General features: G+C 40.0%; 1 protein-coding gene across 1 annotated transcript in view; it reads right to left on the bottom strand.

Annotated features, from left to right (window-relative positions):
* The window catches only part of LOC124789559 (potassium voltage-gated channel subfamily KQT member 5), a 506,704-nt gene that overhangs the window by 99,960 nt on the left and 384,610 nt on the right, over positions 1–22,134 (bottom strand). Inside the window, exon 10 of the mRNA XM_047256963.1 lies at positions 14,943–15,091. Coding sequence (XP_047112919.1) covers positions 14,943–15,091 — 149 coding nt within the window. The remainder of the gene's footprint in view (positions 1–14,942; positions 15,092–22,134) is intronic.

Consider the following 22,134-nt stretch of genomic DNA (forward strand, 5'->3'; position numbering starts at 1 on the left):
TCTTTGTCTGGGGTGGAGTAGGGTTGACGCAACAGCTATTATCATCTGGACAGAGGAACTTTGTTTTCCAGGCAGCAGGATGTTGCATAGTCTAGTCACAGGTGGACACTAAGTTTTGGTATTTAATCTATGGGAACTGCAGAATGAAATAAGAAGACTGAAAGAGGTATTCTCAGGTTTATGACAGCTGGTGAGCAGTAATGGAGTACTTAGTGAGGTGTCAGAGGTGCTCAAGAAGTTGCTTATAGTATATGCATGACTGAAGGGGCAAATGAAAGAAGTTGTAGAAGTGGTACCATGAGAATTGTGGAGGAAGAAAAGGGAGTGAAAAGATGCTGGAGGAAAAACATTCAAGACAATATTTGGCACACCAAATGATGTGAGTGAGCTAAATGGGGCAGTGGACGCTGCAAGAGAGTTGTCTAAAGGAAATTCAGTGACTCCAGTGTGGCACTCTACATGGACTGATTGTCTGGAAAGGAGCAAGTTGAAAAATACATGAATGCTTTGACAACTAACTAGGGAAGTAATGGATTATGCCAGAGCATCAGCTAGCATTCTAAACCAGAATTTGAAGGCAGTTCAAGCACAAATGAAACTATTGGATGTGAGAACATTGCTTGAAAAACTTTTGCAATTATTGGATATACTTTATGGGATGGAAGACTGGAGTTAACGAGCCTGAAGGAAGCCATTCATCAGACACTGCATGGGAAATTGAGCCAGGTCCTATTGTCACATAAGCAACACATGAAGGGATTTAGAAAAAAAAAAAGGTGTGGAAAGTACTACCACCAGAACTACAGTTAACAGCAGGGCCTAACAGTCAAAATCTGGCTTTCTACTACCATGGAGCAACTGTGGAGGTGAGAATGGATAGTGAACAGTTGTACATGTCAGTGAAAATACCAGCAGTGGACAAACATGAATTATCTAAGTGTTACATTGTGCACACTAACCCAATAAGGTTATAAACAGTGGGAAAGTTTGTGCAGATGAGAGAGGACAGTCTGAACTTCATAGTGGAAGGTTGGCACATTGTAATGACCAAAGGAGAACTACAGCAATGCCAATGAGGAGTTGTCATCATATGCCCTACTCACAAGATCCAGATGGGAGGGCCGGCCAGGGTGGCCGAGCAGTTCTAGGCGCTACAGTCTGGAATTGCGCGACCACTACGGTTGCAGGTTTGAATCCTGCCTCGGGCATGGATGTGTGTGATGTCCTTAGGTTAGTTAGGTTTAAGTAGTTCTAAGTTCTGGGGGACTGATGACCTCAGAAGTTAAGTCCCATAGTGCTCAGAGCCATTTGAACCATTTGAACCAGATGGGAGGAACTGCTTGTGCCATTGAACTGTTCAGGGGCAAGGCAGAGGATCATCCATGCTAAAAGATGGTGATGGAACCAAAGCCATACTCCCAGTGAATGGGTCTACATGGGTATACTCAGTGTACAATGATATAATAGTGGTTGCAAGTTTTTACGAAAAAAATGGAAGCTCATGAGAGCAAGAAGCTTGGAGGTAAGAGGTAATGGATTGTTAATTAATGGTATCATGTGTGATATTATGAGACCAACATTTAATTTAGCAGCTACATTGATGGGAGTTACTCACTTAAACATGATGCAGCTGCAGCTATATTTTCCAGGTGAACCTTTGGAGGTGTTTCCTAAACAAAACCCTATCTTCCCAAATGATACCTGGGAACTTAGTCCAGTTCATTCTCTGAAACAGATGATAGCTGCACAGTAGGGATGAGTCCCTGAATGACGTCTAATGCAGTGCACTGAGCAGTATTGGGATGATAAATGACAGGTAACGATGAATTTTAGTCCACAGAAGACCTCTCTCCCAGAGTAGTCATTCTTGCTGCTTTACTGCACGAGGTTCTACACCTTCTCCTCCATTGCTATTGGAGAGTTTTGAGCACTAAACTGTTAACTAGGAAACTTTTTTTGTGGCTGGGGATCAATGGCGAAATTGTCTGTTCCATAACAGGTTGTGAGCAGTGTGCCCAACAACAGGTATTAGCTCCTAGAGTGTCCTTGTACCCCTGGCCTGCTCCCACCAGCCATGGGAAAGCATTCATGTAGACTTTGCGGGTCCTTTCTAGAATTCCTACTGGCTCTTGGTTGTGGATGCATTTTTCCAGTTTCCTTACATTTTCCAGAGCACATTGATGTTGGTTGAAGTTACAATTCATATGCTTTTGAGGGTTGTTTCAGTTGAGGGGTTGCCTTGTACCTTAGTTTCCAATACTGGGCCCCAGTTCATTTTTCACACCTTTCAGTTTTTTTTTTTCATCACAGAATTTGTCATATTATGGCTCCACCATTCCATCCTCAATCAAATGGTGAGGCAGAACAGCTAGTGCATACATTCAAGTCCCAAATGAAAATGGTTCTAGGTGCTTCAGTCTGGAATCGCACGACCGCTACGGTAGCAGGTTCGAATCCTGCCTCGGGCATGGATGTGTGTGATGTTCTTAGGTTAGTTAGGTTTAAGTAGTTCTAAGTCTAGGGGACTGACGACCTCAGATGTTAAGTCTCATAGTGCTCAGAGCCATTTTGAACCCAAATGAAAAATTATGTTGTGGATTCTTCACTGACGATGCCGTTCCCCATTTTCTGAGCACCTATCGCTTCATGCCTATGGGAGTGGAGCCCAGCTGAATTGGTTCACAACTTGCAGCCATGCATGCTCCTCCACCTTGTGCAGCCTGCACCACACCTGCTGTGGTTGAGTTTGTCCATCTGCTTCATGCTAGGATCACCAGTGTGGGAGTGAGGGTTTGGTTGCTGGCCCAAGTCGACACTGGTCACTGTTCTCTGCTGCTGGGGATGCTGTCATCGTGACATCCACATGGCCAAAGGGCTGGTGGTGCACTACTTTGATCTCACTGAAGCCTGCCCTGTAGGGGGGGCAGTATAATACTCTGGGTGACATTCACCACACCTTACATGGGACAACTGAAGGCATCTTGACAGCTGTGGACTGTTTAAACATTATTGGGGCCCACCTGCATCCCTCCATGCTTGATGTGTCCCCCATGGGCGGTTCATGTTCTAGCAGATTTACTGTCTATGTCACAAGGCAGAATTGTGCTACAATAGTTTGAGGAGCATGATAGTGAACTCACTCTGATGTCTACACACCCACAAACCTCTGGCCAATAAATTATGGGAATTGTGCAATCTGTGCATAGACATCTGGTGTCATACTCCTCTGGAAATCCATCTCATATCTGTCAAACCCATGCTGTACAGAATTGGTGCTCTGTTATGTTCAAAAGGTGGACCAACATAATGTTTAGCAGGTGATCATAATGTTTTGGCTCATGAGAGTACATTTGTAATTTTTCAGCTTATCTTCTAAGACATGGCACACAATCAGTATTGTGTCCAATGTTCCTATATCTCTTTGGAACTCAAATAGGTCTTGCGAGCGATCAGCTTATATCAGTCTTTATAGTCTTCCATAAACAGTACATGTCAGTATTTGCAAACATGAATCATTAAATTGGCTACGAAGTCTTTTGTGACATATTTCTTGAATAAAAATCTCTCAGTGTACATGCCGCGCCAATTCAGGATAAAACTCCAAGCTTTCGACCACTACCTCCATGGTCGTCGTCAGGGCTAAAACTGACTGTCGTGAGCTAGCGAGGTTCCCACTTTTATATGCAAAGGACGGCTTCTGATTGGCTGGAATATGTCATAGCAACAGCGATATGGTGCGTAGTAAAGTGGTGCCCTCTACTTCCATAGATGTAATTTCTATCCCGAGGTAAAGTGTGGGAAGTTTTTCTCTGCGATTTTTCTTTACCCATTGCACTCTTCCAAGTGTTGCTAAGTGCATAGCCGTTGTCTCTGTTAAAGTTATTATCGCTAAGTCTAATTTCGACTGCTTCCCGGATCATAGAGTCCCAGTAATTTGATGCGTGGGCTATTACTTATTATTATTATTACTAGTAATAGCCCACGCATCGAATTACTGGGACTCTGTGATCCGGGAAGCAGTCAAAATTAGACTTTGCAATAATAACTTTAACAGAGACAACGGCTATGCACTTAGCAACACTTGGAAGAGTGCACTGGATAAAGAAAAATCGCAGAGAAAAACTTCCCGCACTTTACCTCCTGATTCAAGGGATGGCGCTGCAAGCAACGCGGGATAGAAATTACATCTATGGAAGTAGAGGGCACCACTTCACTACGCGCCATATCGCTGTTGGTATGACGTATTCCAGCCAATCAGAAGCCGTCCTTTGCATATAAAAGTGGGAACCTCGCTAGCTCATGACAGTCAGTTTTAGCCCTGACGACGACCATGGAGGTAGTGGTCGAAAGCTTGGAGTTTTATCCTGAATTGACGCGGCATGTACACTGAGAGATTTTTATTCATGAATCATTAAATTGATACCGAGCAAGGTGGCGCAGTGGTTAGCACACTGGACTTCCATTTGGGAGAACAACGGTTCAAACTTGCATCTGGCCATCCTGATTTAGGTTTTCTGTGATATCCCTAAGTCACTTCACACAAATGCCAGTATGGTTCCTTTGAAAGAGCATAGCCAACTTCCTTCCCCATCCATCCTAATCCGATGGGACCAATGACTTCGCTGTTTGGTCTCCTTCCCCTGCTGTTTGGTCTCCTTCCCTGAATCAACAAACCATTAAATTTATGGCTGTGTCATCTTCACACATGTTTTATCTGTCTTATTTTGAACTGGTATTGTCTTGTCATAACTACAATAAAATCCAAATCCGAAAGCCGTATCATCAATGAAGTACAACACTTTGCATGGAAAACATGTTTATTACCCACACCAATATAGAGACAGAGCAGACATGATTGAATATTACAGGACTTGTAACCATTGTAAAAATACAAATTTTGAGAGCCCTCTGGAAATGATAAACATTAGATAACAAATATTTGATTGTGGTCATATTCAGACTGGCAACCCATGGTATGCCATCCAGTGATGCTAACTGCTATTCCATATTACATACACAGCTCTCTAAATTTATCAGTGTTAATATATTCATCATGAAGTCTTTGAGAATATCATCTGTTCTATATCTTGCACACCAGGTGAAATAGTTAGGTATATAACTGGTTCTCCCAAGGACTTCATTCTCCAAGTGTTCTGCCAAAACTGACTTGCAGTATTCATATTACCAACATTATCTTTATCTACTTTCTCTTCCTCTTCCATAAAGATGTCTTCAAGATTGTTTCCTTTTTATAGCCCTTCCATGCATTCCTTCTATTTTTCAGCCTTTTCTCTTTTGCTTAGGGCTGGCTTTCCCTCTGGGCAATTATTGTTGATAGAGCTTTCTTTCTTTTCTCTCTGTTTGTATGCGTAGCATCTATCTTTCCCATAATAATGCATGCTTCTACAGTTTTGAACTTCTCCTGAAACCATTCCTGCTTTGCATTTCTGCACTTCCTACCAATCTCAAATTGATATGTGTCAGTAATCCTTCTTGCCTGCTTCTTTTGTTGCATTTTTACCATTTGGTTTCATTTTTCATTACTACACTCAGTCTCTCATGTGTTATCCAGAGATTTTTACTTGGTCTTGTTTCCCCTGGCTGTTAGTCTGCTGGATCCACTACTCCAATTCTGAAAAGACATCAATTAATTTTATAGTGTTCCTTTCTCAAGTTTCAGTCAGTTGTTGCCTAATGCTCCCTTTGAAACTTTCAAAAATCTATGTTCCTTCAAATTATTCATGTACAGTCGTCTTAATTTCTTACCTTTCTGTAATTTCTCCATTCATAACAAATGAATTATGGTTAGAGTCCACATATGATCCTGAAAATTATTGCAGCTTAAAATCATGTTAAGAAATCTCTGTCCTATAATTATATAACTTATTATATAACTTATATGAAACCTTTCAGTACCTCTAGGTCTCTTCCCCTTGCACAGCCTTCTTTCATGAGTCTCAGACCAAGTGTCTGCAATGATTAAATTGTGCTCTGTGCAAAATTCTATCAGGCAGCTTTACATTTCACTCCTTTCCCCAATCCACCATCATGCTATCAAAATCCAGTCCGATCATCACCATTAAATTTTCACCAGCACTAACTACATAAATAATTTCTTTTATCTCAAACTTTAAAAAAATCTTTTCATTATCTGTGGAGAAACAAGATTGGAACTTAAATAGTAGCAACTATTTATTCACAAACAATACAAAAGAGTTACATGTTTGCACCTGTTACTGTCCTTCAACGAAGTCACCAGCATTGTGTAGAACCCATTGCCAGCAATGTGGAAGGCATAGTATACTGTTAGCAGAGCTTGTTCTGTTGATGGTGCAAACAGAGCGGTCTACTGCCTCTCAAATCTCTGGAACAGTTCTGAAGCAAATATCATGAAGTGGTTCCTTCATCTTTGGAATCAAATCGGAGTCTCAAGTGGGGAGTATGGTGGATGGTACAGTACTTCGCAGTCCCACTGACTGAACAGAGCAACCACAGCTTGTGCTATATGTGCCCATGCATTGTCATGCAAAATGATGGGTGGGTTGTGCAGAAAGTGTCACCGTTTGTTTCGCAAATCTGGTCAAAGGTGATGCTCCAAAAACAAACAGTAATATTGTGCATTGAAAGTCTGCCATTGAGGAATGTAATGCATTAGGATAACACCATCACAGTCATACATGAGAATCACCATAACTTTCACCATACTGGGGCTCTGATGCACTTTTGACATTCACAGTGACCCATTATGACGCCATTCATTGGACTGGCATTTCAGTTTTGGCTTATACGATGTGGCCCATGTCTCATCCAGTGTTACGATACGGTGTAAGAAAGCCTTTCCTTCATGCTCATAGTGCTCCAAGTGCATCTGAGCAGCATCGCAATGCATCTATTTCTGCATTTCTGTCAGGTCATGCGGAACCCATCATGATGCAATTTTTTGCATGGCCAGACGTTCCTTCAGGATGCAAAGCACAGTCGTATGTGTTAATATGGTTTCGTGGGAGAGCACACGAATCGTATGGCATTGATCACTGTCCACTAACGCGGCAACAGAATGCACTTCTTCTTTGGAGATGCTAGGACGACCTGCCCGATGCATGTCTGCCACAGTTTGTCGACCTTTGTTGAAGGCTTTTACCCAATGTGCCACTGTACTGTCTGGCAATGCTGATTCCCCGCATACTGAAGACCTTGATGACACTGTCATGCTGTATGACCTCTGGCACATTCAATCTTGATCCAACTCCATTGTTCCTGTTTCGAAAACATAATGACACCATTATTTTAGACCGCTCACTCACAAGTGACTGTGTTTCCCTCGATTGTGCACACGCCAGTGATATAGGACAGGCGAGTCCATTTGCTCCTAGGTAAGGTGGGTATGTCAGCAATGTATGCTATCAGCAATAATAGCAGATTCCATTGCATAGTGTCTCCACAGCAGTGTTGCCACTATTTAAGTTCCAATCTACAAAGTTGGCATTTGAAACCATACTTCTACTCCTATTTGATTTTATGTTGACAACCCTTCAGTCACTGACCAGAAATCCTGTTCTTCCTGTCACTAAATTTCATAAATTCACATTTTGTCTAACTTCAAACTATCCCTTTCTCTTTTGAAATTATTTAACCTACCTGTAAAATTAAGGAATTTGACATTCCATGCACTGATCCAAAGAACATTAGTGTTCCCCCCCCCCCCCCCCCCCCCCCCCTTGACGAAAACATCCTCCTGAGTAGACCTTGCCCGCATACCTTAGTGTGGGGTTATTTCACATCTGGAGTATTTTACCAAAGAGCAGCTACTGAAAAAGCTGTTACTGCGCTTCAGGAACCATGTGTTAGTCTTGACCTATCCACAGACACTCATCCATTGTGGCTGCACATATGGTACAACTATCTCTATTAATTAAGTATGCTATGCAAGCTGCCCTACCATTTCAAGGGCCATTGGGTATTGTGGGGTTCAACAAATAGCTTGTACATTCTGGAGAGGAGGCTGAGAGATGTGTAATTACTTACATATTTTCCTTCTTCCTTCTTGAGAAGTAAACCAGTTTTTGGAAACTGTATTCCCTGAAGGTATTCCAGAAACAATTTTTCAGATTTATTTTTTATTATTGTGTTACTATCTTGTATAATTCCTACCAAAGCATATCACTTCTATGTGCCTTTCTTTCTTTGTACCTCAAGCAGCTTGACAGCCATTACATCATCATTACAAACTCAACATGATTCTGAACCATCTCTTGAATAATACAAACATTAAAGAAATATTAAAAAACTTGTACAACTTTGTTTTACATTGGTGTGGGAAACTTAAGGATAAAAGCAACTTTTACACAACTTGTCAGTGACAAATAACATAGGTCAATGAAAGTCGGACCATACACAAAAATAACTGCTACAGTATAGCACAAAAGGTAACCAAAAGAAACATGCAATGAGGTGAACAGATATGACATTTTTATTCAAAGGCACTAATTACACTTAAATCACCACAGTTCATGATAGTCCCCTGGTTATGACTCCTTATAGGTTGCACAAACGTAACAGATGGCAAAGCATGCTTTGCAATGTCCTTCCATGCTGGCTATATGCTTGATAAGAACTTCTTATGGTAGAGCATTCCATTCCTTCACCAGCACATTTAACAGCTGCTGGATAGTCATTGGTACATGTGGAAGTGCCACAATATATCTCCCCAAAGCATCACACATATGCTCAGTGGGATTTAAGTAAGCAGAACAAGCAGGCCAGTCCACTTGGCAAATATCTTCTTGTTCCGAGAGCCACTCTCCATGTGCTGTTTCATGCAGTCTCGCACTGTCATACATAAAAACAAAGTCAGATCTGGATGCACTCCAGAAAATACGCATGTGGGGACAGCCCACAGTGCAACAATAACTCTGACTGGTAGATGTACCGTGTTCCAAGATTTAGTGGTTAGTATGACCAAGCAACTTTGCCTCCCCACATCATAACATCTGGACCACAAAAATGATCGTGACTGATGATGTTCCTAGATGCATTACCCATTCTCACCTCTTGCCATATGAAGGTACATCCAGCACTGTCCAACATAATCTTTTGATGGTCCAGTGGTATGGTGTGGGAGACACAAAGTTGTGTATGCATACTGACCTCCAAAAATGTGAACACAGTTTACTCATTGGTCAAAATTATTGTGACACTGTACTCCTTACTCATGTGTGTCTTTTCAGTGGTGTATTAAGCCACAAATGTAAATGTCATGTAACTAGGGCCTCCCCTCGGGTAGACAGTTGGCCAAGCACAAGTCTTTGTATTTGACGCCACTTTAGCCGCTTGTGTGTTGATGGGGATGAAATGATGATGATTAGGACAACACAACACTCAGTCCCTGAGCAGAGAAAATCTCTGACCCAGCCGGGAATCAAACCCGGGCCCTTAGGATTGACATTCTGTAGCGCTGACCACTCAGCTACCGGGGGGCAGACTATTAAGCCATGACTTCATTTTTATGGATGACAACATATGAACACATTGAACAGTGCAAAAAAAGAAATTGTTGGAATAAGAGGATATTTGGCAAAAGCATTGTCCTGCCTGTTTCCTCAATTTAAATCCCACTGAGCAGATGAAGAATGTGCTGAGGGCACATACTGCAGCATGTTCACACATACCAGTGACAATCCAGCAGCTGTCAACTGCACTAGCAGAACAATGGAACACCCTACCGCAAGTACTCCTTACCGACCTAGTGTCTGTAATGGGAGCAGTTGAAGAGGATGTATTGCTGCCTGTGGTGATTAGACATTATATTAATAACCACATCTTGCCTTTTGTAACATCCCAGGGGACCATCATTAATCATGGTGGCACTACACCACCTAAACTGACTGCCATATTTTCGTACCCCATGTGGCCTGAATGAAAAGTGCTTGCCCCAGTTAGTGGGCAAGATAAGTGTTGATAGGCAATCAGGGTCTCTTGTTGTTATGCTACTCAGTATCAGACTGTGGGAAGGCATGGACTATGGCCCTATGTGCAAGGAGCTACTGACTTGAATGGATACTGGGGGGTAGGTAGTAGAAATCACAACAAAAATAAAAGATTTAGGAACTAGTAGAAAGAGATATATTCTGAAATTAGTAAAGAACAATGTACTCTTCACTGAGGGCAGCCACCACTGACATGGACAAATTCACAGAATGACACATAGAGGCAGCAGTCACATATAGCTATGTAAGTTGAACTGAGAACACTTCAGAGTGAGAATCCTGAGCCATGAGAACTAGGTTTCAGCAACAAAAGGTGGAGGGACTAGCAGAATTCAGTGTAACTTATGTACCCCTTGGCTGGCACAGCTGCTCTCGCATAGTATCAAGAAATACTTGCAATTGCCAAATGACCAAAATGATGATTGAGTCCGAGCATCACTGTTAGACTGTACCCAAAGTCACACACTGTTAAGCTTTACTATCGCACGGCAGAGCTTACCTATGGACAACAGGCAGTCTTGGGTGAGATTGCAGCTAGTGCATCTTCCAAGAAGATGTACCAGAATGTGATGGAGCAGGAATGCTTATGGTTTTTGTTAGCTAGTAGGCACCTCACACTAGAGTGTCTACGGGTGAAAAAAATTAGTTCCAGTGCCAACTTGCTGGGTGGTCAAGCAGCTTGCTGTCACCTGCTGGACCTTAACCCTGGCCACTTTCTTTTTGTCCCAGAAGTTTCCTAACCTGGTGAAGCTTTGACCATCAGGAAGGCAGGATATTCTGTGTTTGTGAGCACCTCAAGACGAAGAAGACTCTCCATTCAAACTTGAATCTTTTTAAGAGCCACTGCCATTATTAATTCATCTCAAAATGACAACAGCCTAAATATGTTTTGCTTCCTCTGCAAGTAAGGAATTAATATTACAAGGTTTCTTTAATTTCTATAATTATTTAGCTGTTCTAATTCATGGTTAAATCTTTAGAAAGTTGGTAAGCAAATTATGAATAGAGTAGTAGTTTGTTCCTCATCAAAAAATCCTGACACTTGATTTCATATTCATTAATTAGTTCTTGTCACATTCTTTGTTTCTGGACTTTTGTGCCCATCCACACACTCATCACTGTACATGTTATTATTGGGAGGGTTTGTAACACAATATGTTGCATGGTGACTTCGGTGTAATTATTATCTTTGAATAAAAGTGTCATTTCTCTTTGTCTCATTCTGTATTTCTTTCAGTTACCTTCTGTGCTATAATGTAGCAGTTCTTTCTATGTATGGTCCAAGTTCCATTAACCTTCTTTACTTGTCAGTGACACATCATGTAAAAGTTACTTTCATCATCATGTTTTGCACACCAGTGTAGTTGTTAGCTATTAAACTCTAACTGATTAAATGTGATGTCTGCTAAATGTATATTTGTATTATATTTTCTTCAGGGTTGCCTTTATCATTACTGATAGCTCCTGATATAAACTTTTCCTCATAAAGACATACTGAATAGCATTGTTTAATTCAGCATAGTATATCACCCTCCTAGTTTCATTTACTTGAAAATCTCATCTTTTCTCCTTTGTCTGCATGAAATTTCTCCCTGTTATCTTTTTGTCTTTGCATAGGGACTGTTGTTAAATAATTGCTCCATTTCTTATGTGTGAATAATATTGATTTTATGAGAAGCTGAACACTCTGATTAATTTTCTAAATACATATCTCTACGCAGTAATAAATTCTCATAATCATATGCCTGATCTCCTGCTGGAGTCCTTTTCTTCCTAACTTTTTACCAAGTTTTTCTGAGAATAAACTAATTTATAATCATTTGAAATTTTGCAAAGGTTTAGAACTGTCTTATCTTGCACAATATCTTTGTTGTGTGATTGAAGATAGACAAACTGACCTCAAGATCATTTTGGTCTTTCTAGTTTTGTAATTAAACATTTGAGGAAAGAAAACAGAATACCTCCAACAATTATTATATATAAAATAATAATTGAAGGTGTCTATCTAGAACGTCTAGAATTTCTGCTTCAAAACCGTTTATAAGAGATGTAACAATAATGGAAATTCCTTGATGGAGCAATAAGTAAGAGAAGGGAGAGGCAACCATTCGCCTATCTCACTTGATAATTACTAACCCATTTCACGATGTGGCAATAATTTCTAAAATAATTGAAGACTGTCTGCATAAACACATGAACCAATATAACAACTTACTCTACCCTGGACAGTATGGCTACAAATCTGGCCTCTCTACTGTGAAGGCAGTTGAGAACATTACAACAAAAGTACACAGCAAATTGTACTGCATGACTAGGCCTAAGGAAACCCTCTGATATGATGCCCCACAGCATCCTAACCACGCAGTAACAGTACTATGGCAAAGGTGAAAGAGCTATCCTCACGCTACAGCCATACCAAGCAACAGAAAGCAGTTAGTATGTGTAAACCGTCAAGACTCAGATTTATTACCAATCATAGAAGCTACACTCCAAGGCTCTATTTTGGTATTGTTTTTGCTTATAACATGTAAACTACCTGCAGTCAAAGTTGGCCCATAAAAAGTGTTGTTTGTAGATGGTGCAACATTAATGGTTCAAGATACTATACCAACCTGAAAGAGCTACAATGTATACTAACATCAGCAGTAGACAGATGTGTACATGGTTTCAGGCATATGTATTACAGATAAATAATATGGAAACAAAGCAGATTAATTTAAATATTCTCAACCGTGACAATAAATCAGTGGAACGTCATGGGTTTCATACCCAACACAACTATAGATAGGATATTTATGTAGATAAATTCTCCAGCAGCCTCTCTACTGTGATTTATTTGTTACCTTAGCTGACAGGATGTGCTAATGAGATGCTCTTACTGTTTGCATTTCGCCTTCTTTGTTTTCAAGCTGGTTTCTGGAATTCTACTCAGGGAAAATCGCTACAACAAAAAGTCTGCTTCAACGACGAAGCAAGGCTACCAGTGGCATTAGAAGATTTCTGTCACGAGTGTAATACAGAGGGTTCTTAAGGAATTAAATATCATGACGGTTCTGATCCTGTATGTCTATAACTGCCTGGTACACATCAAGCAACATCACAATAACTTGTATTGCAGGATGTTAGTATTCCACCACAACACAAGAAATGATATATGTGGAGATAGCAGAGGTTAACTTGAATTGGACACATCTATTTTTAAAAAGCTACCAAATGGTACCGAATCAGAGTCTTGAAATAAATTTAAAAGCATGGTACACTAACACAACTGATGAAGAAAATTAAAGCATTTTACACAATGGAACAACAACAACTGGGGATTATAGATTATTAGTAGCTCTTATGTGGAATAACATAAAAAAATTAATACTGTATGGTATTATTTAATGTAATATTGTGAGTTAAGTAGTCTGGCACATTGTATCATATCAAATACATATATGAAAGTGAGATCATACCATTATATGACATTCTTTCCATTTTGTTCAATAGTGGGAATGGGTATAGGCATACTATACTAAAACTGTGACCTAGGCCACTTGATAAACAAATCTTAGCTTTATTTTGACAAGAAATTATATAGGTAAGATATATTATAGTTGAATGTGAACTGTTTATAATAACTCTGATTATATTTTTTTTTTAAAAAAAAAAAAAAAAAAAAAAAAGGTTTTACTGTTTTATCTGAGATTCATTCAATAACTGTGATTTTCTTGTAAACAAGAAAACTTATGACTAAATTTCCCCCCTGTTCTATTACTCTGTAGCCTTTAGTAATAGCAATACTGTTTTGAATTTTATTCTTTTGCAACAAAACCTATTTCTTAATTTCCTCCCTGCTCTTTTCCTCTGTAATAAAACACATACTGTTAATTTTTATTTTGTTTTGTATTTTTTCCACACTTTTACTAGCTGTACTTTATCCCATTTGGTATTAATTAATCCCACTAAGCTACTTTTAGTTTCTGAAGTTCTAAAATGATTAACTATATATAAAATGAGTAGTGGTAATTATACTTTTAAGGTCCATATTGTCATATATTTTGCTACAATTCACACAACATAAATAGCTCAGCATGTCCCACAGCCTGAAGCCTTTGCCTGAGTTCCATTAGTTCACAACTGCTGATACTCCTTCCCCTACCCAAGAATACTAAAGTCCAAGGAACTCAAGTTAGGCAAGACTTTATACGTAAGGATACAAAGATCTTGGTGAGAAACATGCATAGTATTAAGCCTTGGCAGAGTTGCAGTCGTAACAGTCTCAGCCCAAGTCTTATTACTTCTAAGTTTCAAAGCCTTGAATCAACATGAGCAGTTCTTAGGTTGATCATGTGCCAGCAGGGACCTACAGCAATCATTCAAATATTTTGTGACATGTAATGAGTTTAAATTTAGAGTGTTGCAGCCATTCACTCACCATACACTGAACATTATGGGTTGATGAGGAGGCCAGTTACACTTGTTTTCCACAAAGTAATCAGTCAAAAGGATTTGTGGATACTAAAAGATGTGCATTGTGAACTTCTCAATTGGACTTGGTATCTACAGTGGTCAGTCAGACACTTAATCCTCATTATGGGGTAATTATAAGTTCACTTCGCTGTTCGTAGTCAACTTCTGCAGCTGAGTGTTTCTTTTTATTTTGGTATCATTACATTTTCCACTGAGCTGAAAGCTCCTCAAATTCTGGCACAAACATATTTTTGTAGGAACTATATCAAATGATTTCTATGTGCTCAATTTTACAGTATTTACATTAAAGACATGTTACTGACGCAAAGCATTTTCAAAAGGCAAATGAAGGAAGTTCACTCATGAAGTCTTCCAACATGCAATTTAGCAGGTTTATATTAGGTATTATGCTGTTGCTTAAAATAAACAGAACAGTGCCTTTGTAAGATATGTTAAAAGCTGAAGCAAGCTTATTGCACACGGAATGGAAAACAAACTTACTTGTGCTTTCTGTGGTCTTTGGGCTTCCAAAATCTATTTCATGATCTTCTTCATTTGGATTAAGAGGAGGTACCACAATGACAACTTCTCCCTCATGTGTATATGGTTCAACAGTCAAGGCAGATGACATATACTGTGAGGGAATGGAGCTGCAAAAAAAGTGCACAAGTTAGTAAACATTTGTAAGTGCAGTGTTTATTAGGAACAATGTTCAGCATCAAACGCCCTTGAAATTGCACAGCACACAACTAACAAATTTTTGTACATACATAAAAATGGAATACCACTATGATTATTTACCATAACTATTGCCATTAGTAAACAACATTTCTACGAGTTTAATTTCCAACTTTGTGAATCAACTGTTCACAGATGCCCATTTTTAATCCAAAGTATCCTATATGGTGTGCAGTGGACAACTAGACATCACAAGAGGTTGAGCCTTGGGCCACTAATATAAAAGATGGCGGGAAATGTAGTCATCAGTAGAGAAGTATTAACAGCAGAATGGGTTGGTGATGAGATTTGAGGAACTTCGAATGTGGACCAGTGATTGGATGTTACCTGATAACAAATCCATGAGTATTTTCCAACTCTTCTAAAGCTATCTAAGGTGACTGTTTGTACATCTACATCTACATTTATACTCCGCAAGCCACCCAACGGTGTGTGGCGGAGGGCACTTTACGTGCCACTGTCATTACCTCCCTTTCCTGTTCCAGTCGCGTATGGTTCACGGGAAGAACGACTGTCTAAAAGCCTCCATGCGTGCTCTAATCTCTCTAATTTTACATTCGTGATCTCCTTGGGAGATATAAGTAGGGGGAAGCAATATATTCGATACCTCATCCAGAAACGCACCCTCTCGAAACCTGGCGAGCAAGCTACACCGCAATGCAGTAATGTGACAATGAAGCAGAACTAAATTAACACCAGGCAAACCTCATGTAATGACGAACAGGGGACATCAAGCATTGCAGAGGTTGATTGTAGAAAATCACATGAACATAGTGCACAGAATTACTCATGAGTTCCTGACTGGTACCAGCAGTCCAAATAGCATGATTGTACGTAGAGAGTTAAAAGAATGGGATAAAATTGTTGAGCAATGTTCATAGGCCACATATTTCTGTAGTCAATGCTAAGCAATGCCCAGGATGGTGTACAGATGCTAGGTACACCTTTTTGGCAATCTGAAGAGAGAGTGTGGGTTTGGCAAATGCTACCATCATGTGCATTGCCAGCAGTGTTGTATGGAGGAGATGGTGTTGCGGTATGGTTGGAGGTTGTGTTGCAGTACGGTTGTGTTTTTTGGGGTTAGGGAGTTGCCCCTTGCTTTGCTTAAGAAAACACTAAATGCCGAAGAATATGAACACACTTTATTGCATTGTGTTCTGCATACAACAGTGGAACATTTACAAGATTATGACTGTTCATATCAGCATGACAATGCACCATGTCATAAAGTAGCTACTGTGAGGCAACTGTTTGTAGTGGGTAATATCCCTGAAATTGGCTGGCCTGCCCATGATCCAACTTGAACACAGAGTTAGAGTTCAGGCTATCATAAAAGTTCGCTTTGATGAAAGCTTGAACTCTATCAGGGACACTTTCAAAGAGGTGTCTGAAAGTCTGTGGAAGAATTGCAGCCCACTGTTTCTCAAAAGCTGTAACAGTGAAGATAGTCATGTTTCACACTGGGTCTGGAGTGAAGCTGGTGTTCTGACTCATCCCACTGGGTTCAGGGTGGATACTCAACGGGCCACTCCATTTCAGTGATGTCACCACCCACAAACCATTTCCTCACAGATGCTGCTTAATGACATGGTGGATTCTCACGCTGATGCAGTAATTAACTCTGAAATGTTACAATGCTGTATGCAGAACACAATGCTGTAAAATGTATCGGCACACCCCATGTTGCAAACAATAACACAGTTGTACACCCAGAAGAATATTATTAATCAATAGCACTGAGAATACCTGAGGGCTCACAGGGTGTAAATACTTCCAGATAAATTACAGGAAAAGTACAACTGCAAAGACAACTGCTAGCACCATGAGCTTACTAGAACTGTAATTGTTTACTTCCTGTTCTAAGCTGATATGGTCAAAACGGGCTAAAATGGACTACAGAGCTCCCAAAACCCTACCACTTTCTTGTTATTATACTATACTTGTTTTACACTAAATTTTGATCATATGACCTTGATAGTAGTCAGTTTTTATTGTTTGCAGCAGATTTTGAAGTATAACTACATAATTTTACTCTACGTAATTGCAAAGTATATTTCCTTCACGGTCATGAGTTAAATGACACGTCAGAGAAAGTAAATCCCGTTGGAAATGACTGATCCACATTTCGATAGCTCATCCTGTTTCGAAATGTTGAAAATGGTGGTTATATTAAAGATATAACGAATTCCGGGTGTATAAAAACAGAATGCGTGGCTGTGACATTGCATTAAATTTAGATGTAGACCACTGCTTGATTTTAATATTTTAGGTGTAATTGTGCCAGCTGCCATACTCAACTCATTCGATTCCATTACGTAAATGTGAGGCGGGAAGCAAAATGGGCCATCTAGACAGCAATGCAAATTGTTCAGAACACTCAAAAAAAAAAAAAAAAAAAGCACGGGAACTACTGATTTCGTAATTTTTTTTCAGTTTAATACACTTGACTTTGTCTCTACATATCTACTTTTTTTTTCTTTATTGAGTTTCGATTCCACCGAAGAGCGCGGGCTGGCAGCAGCTTTGTTAGTGCGCCGCTCTTCAGCCTACAGAATTTGTTTTAAAATGATGAAGGTAATAAATAATAAAAGCAGGCGATAAAATCGGTGACTTAAATGGTAAAATGGCGGAAAATCGTGGAACTTAAAACATTCAACAAAGGGTTGATGATGCTAATAAAATACACATGAAGCAGACAGGTAAAAGAATAGATAGACAATTAAAAAAAACACGGCGACAGTCTGGTTTCTGTTCACAAGAGATATAAAATTTACACCCAGCGACAGCATGGTTTCTGTTCGCAACACTTTGGAAAGACGAACAATACTGAACATTCACTTGAACACTGCACTAAAAAATTGGCACAAATATGATATACCAGAGGCGAGGGCAGATGGGGGAACCTGGACAGATGACGGGAAAGGAAAAGGGAGAGGGGGGGACGAAGGAGAGGAAAAGATGATTTTCGGGGGCGGGGGGGGGGGGGGGAGGGGGGAGGAAGGAGAGGGGGGGGACGAAGGAGAGGAAAAGATGATTTTCGGGGGGAGGGGGGAGGAAGGAGCCGATGGAGGACGAGGACCCATAAGAGGGGACATAGCTACAAGTTAAAAATCGATTATAAAGCAGTTTAGAATAGATAAAACACGTGGTAACAGAAGTTATTTGCTACTGGGCGCAAGTCTTTTGTAAAACTTCGTATCTAGGGACAGCTTGACGTTGGCGGGTCGTTACAGTAGTCAATGCCGTGCTTAGAAAAATGTACCTCTCGTCGCTTATGGAGTAATAATATACGGTCTAGCCACAGTAACTTGACGATTTCGCTAGTCTGCCAGAAGCGGAGAAAATCTGCACTATTTGAAAATAATCATTTGTCTCGGAGCACTGCTAACGTCAAGCTTGCAACCACTGTTAACGTCGTAATCCTGAAATCATATTTTTTAGGCATTCTGTCGAACTTCCTGATGTGGTATGGCGCATTATCTAATAAGAGAAGTGTTACAAAAGACTTGCGCCCAGTAGCAAATAATTTCTGTTAGCACGTGCTAAGGGCTTTATATTAGAACAAAAAGTTACTCAGTTTTACTTCTTTAAGTCACTAGGTCAAGTTTATTTCAGGAACTCGACGCAAGTACTTGTTACAGAAGAGCAGTTATTTTTAAAAACCAAAAGAGCCTTCACTGTTGTTGCATTATTAGTAATGAATAAAAATCGCGAAGAAACACCAAAATAAAAAAGTATTAGAGTAGTACATATTGTTGTTGCCAAGAAACACTACTCAATTGACTTAACTTAGATTAAAACCTTTGAGGATGTCATGTTCAAATTTCAAACATCTCTTGTCTATCGTATAATCAAGTATTCGATAACAGGAAACAAAAATGCGGCGCGGTATCACACCAAGAGACTGCCATTTAACTACTCTTCGATGTTTGCAAGCAGTATTTACTACTTTAACACAAATGTAATGGATTTATGTTCACGATAACATTAAAAAAAAAGGTTAAAATTTAAAGACGTCTGTACAGCCGTTCTACTTTGCCTTTTGGTGAAACAAATTGATCGGTAAACTCATTTTACAGTTCCTTGACTGGTGGTGCCAATTGTGTTTGTTTGAGGTTCCAATAATACATCTGTTTTGGCCCATCTGTATTTGTGCCATTCGCAATTTCGATAATGATACTTTCACGCCGGTACTGAACACGCACAATTTTCTTCTATGAAAGACAAATACGGTAAGCACTTGCAACAAGATGCAAGAAACTAGAACGAATTTTCATCCCACAGCGGAGTGTGCGCTGCTTTCCAACTTCCTTACAAAATAAAACTGTGTGCCGAGCCGAGACTCTAACCTTGGAACACGATCTGGCACACAGTTTTAATTTGTGTGAAAGTTTCATGCAAGAAACCGCTTCCACTAACTTGCGAACTTCTTGAATTTGATGAAACTATCGCACGTCGGACGTAGATTGGAGGGTGGGGGGGGGGGGGGGGGGGGAGGGGGTTGCAGGTATGGTCGTTCGTAAAATCCCACCCAAGGATAATGCGCCGTACCACAGCAGGAAGCTCGACAGAATGCCTAATAAATATGATTTCAGGATTAAGGCGTGACAGTGGTTGCAAGACAGGCAAGTAAACTACGACGACTCAATGAGGAAGGCTAACTGTTACCTACAATAAAGGAAAATAAACTATCCGTTAGGATATTCATCGTGGATAAAATCGCTGCGAGCAGAGGCCACAAAGAGAGCATTTACCGCCCTTCAACTGCGATCTAAATCCCACAGAATTGGCATAGGCTAAAGTAAAACACAATTTCAGGGAAAACAACGTCGCTGGTGACATGTCGAAGGAAAGATTGCAGAATCTTGTTCATGCTGCTTTCGTTTCAGTTACTGCGCCGGACTGGCAAGGTTACTGCAGGAATGTGCAGCAGCTGGAGCAAGAGTACTGGGCACGAGGTGGAATAATGGAAATGGTCATTTGTGAAGTTATCATCAGTACCATGCCCTCAAGTGATGATGACCTTGAAACAAACACAAATGACAGCGATCTTTAGGGAACATTATTTTGACAGTACTTTCAGGCACAATTGTTTACACCTTGTTGACTATACTGCTGTCTGAGTTGAAAATGCAATGTGCAAACAAATTCCATAAATCAGATTTTTACTTTCGATTCACAGTGTCGTAAGTCGTACATTCACTTTTTATTGTTTTCGAGATATAAATAACAAGCTGCGTAAGTTACAGATAGAACTCTCGAGCATGAATGTCAATAAATCAGGTGATTTCCGATCTGACGGAAGTGCCACTTAAGTGGACACTACTTCCGTGAGTGCTGCCTGTGGTTTTGTTTAAGCATAAAACATAGGAAGTACTGCCAGCACTGCTGCAAACAGCTGACCTGCCTTCCCCTCACCAATTCTCACCCATGGCAGCCACCATTATGCGGGGGCACGACCATTCCCGACAGCCACCGCGCCAATCACCAACGTATCGTGGACAAACAGTAGACTGGCAAAAGGTCGTTTTTCATTAACGCACGTAGCTAATGCACATCACTTTGAAAATTAGTCTTACCTGAATTCTAGCGGAAACTAAGGCAACTATTACTAGTTTCTCTTAACAGAAGAAAGTTCCTTGATAACAATAATGTCTGCCCTGCCTACAGGTCCCTTTTCCTTCCTAGGTTTACAAGCCCTTAACATTCCCAATATTCAAACTCTAGCTCTGTGCATTTCTTGTTAAGGGTTGGTTATTATGAATTGTTATTTACTTTAAATATCCACACTACTGTAAACAAGTATTGATAACCATGCAAATAACTGCAAATCGATTAGTGGAGCAACGGATCTGATTGCGTTTCTTTCTGACTTGTTTGCTGAGTGTCTCGTTAAAATTAAAAGTGATCATAAAATTTTACATTTCTACCTATGTCTTACTGATGTGTGTCTCGTAGAAATGAGTGAAGATAAGGTTTTAGAGATTATTAAGTAAGGTGGGTTTCTATTATTACAATAATATCAGTGATAAGATTATAATGCGTACGCATATTATTTTTCGGAAAGGTGTTTAAGCAGTGTTGATGAAAATGAAGATGAAAACCTGCCTGAACAAGAAAAATCAGTTAATCTTCCAGAAACTTATCTGCTAAAAAAAAAATCCAAATGTGGATGAGCTTTCAGTAAGTAACTTGGGCAATCTTGTTAATATTGGCGAAGTTATAGTTGAAATAGAAGGAAGTCAACACATTCAGGAGGTAACTGACGAGAATTATGGTGAAAAAAACGTGACCACAATTGATGGCTGTGTTGATGTTTGTGTTGTTCAAAACGATCATAGCCTTGTGGTGAATTTTATAGAAACTGACTGTGGATGCAAAGAAAACGCTGTCAATTATTTTCTGTTAATTAAATTCCTCAAATGTGCTGAAAAATATCATTCCATGACAATACAGTAGATCAAGTTATTTTAGGTTAACTTCGCTGCCTGACCTCAGGTTCTACATTAACATCTAATTCGAAAAAAAAACAGAAAGGAAAAGTGCATGTACTCATTACATGTTAAAAGGAAGGATAGTCTGGAAAACCACCAACACTGATGGAAAAGATCGCATCACCAAGACGGTGCTGTGGGACGTAATGGAAGTTGGTAGTCGTGTTTCGAAATTGGAGGATGATATATATATTAAAATTTCGGACCACGCATAAAATTGTAAACCAGGTTTGCTTTAAATACGTGCTGTAACGGTCGTGAGCATTAGTTACGTTTGAGACCGGAAGCGGTGAGTTGATGTTAGCCAAGAACGCATATAAGACGACAAAGAAACCTTTACGAAAACCGCACTGAGCTTGAACGAGGTCGTGTGATAGGGCTGGATGTTCCTTCTGCAATTTTCCAGAAGGACGTGGCAGTAAAGTAGCCACTGTACTTAATTGATGGCAGCGGTGGTCACG

The sequence above is a fragment of the Schistocerca piceifrons genome, chromosome 3 (genome assembly GCF_021461385.2).
Source record: "Schistocerca piceifrons isolate TAMUIC-IGC-003096 chromosome 3, iqSchPice1.1, whole genome shotgun sequence".
NCBI classification, from domain to species: domain Eukaryota; kingdom Metazoa; phylum Arthropoda; class Insecta; order Orthoptera; family Acrididae; genus Schistocerca; species Schistocerca piceifrons.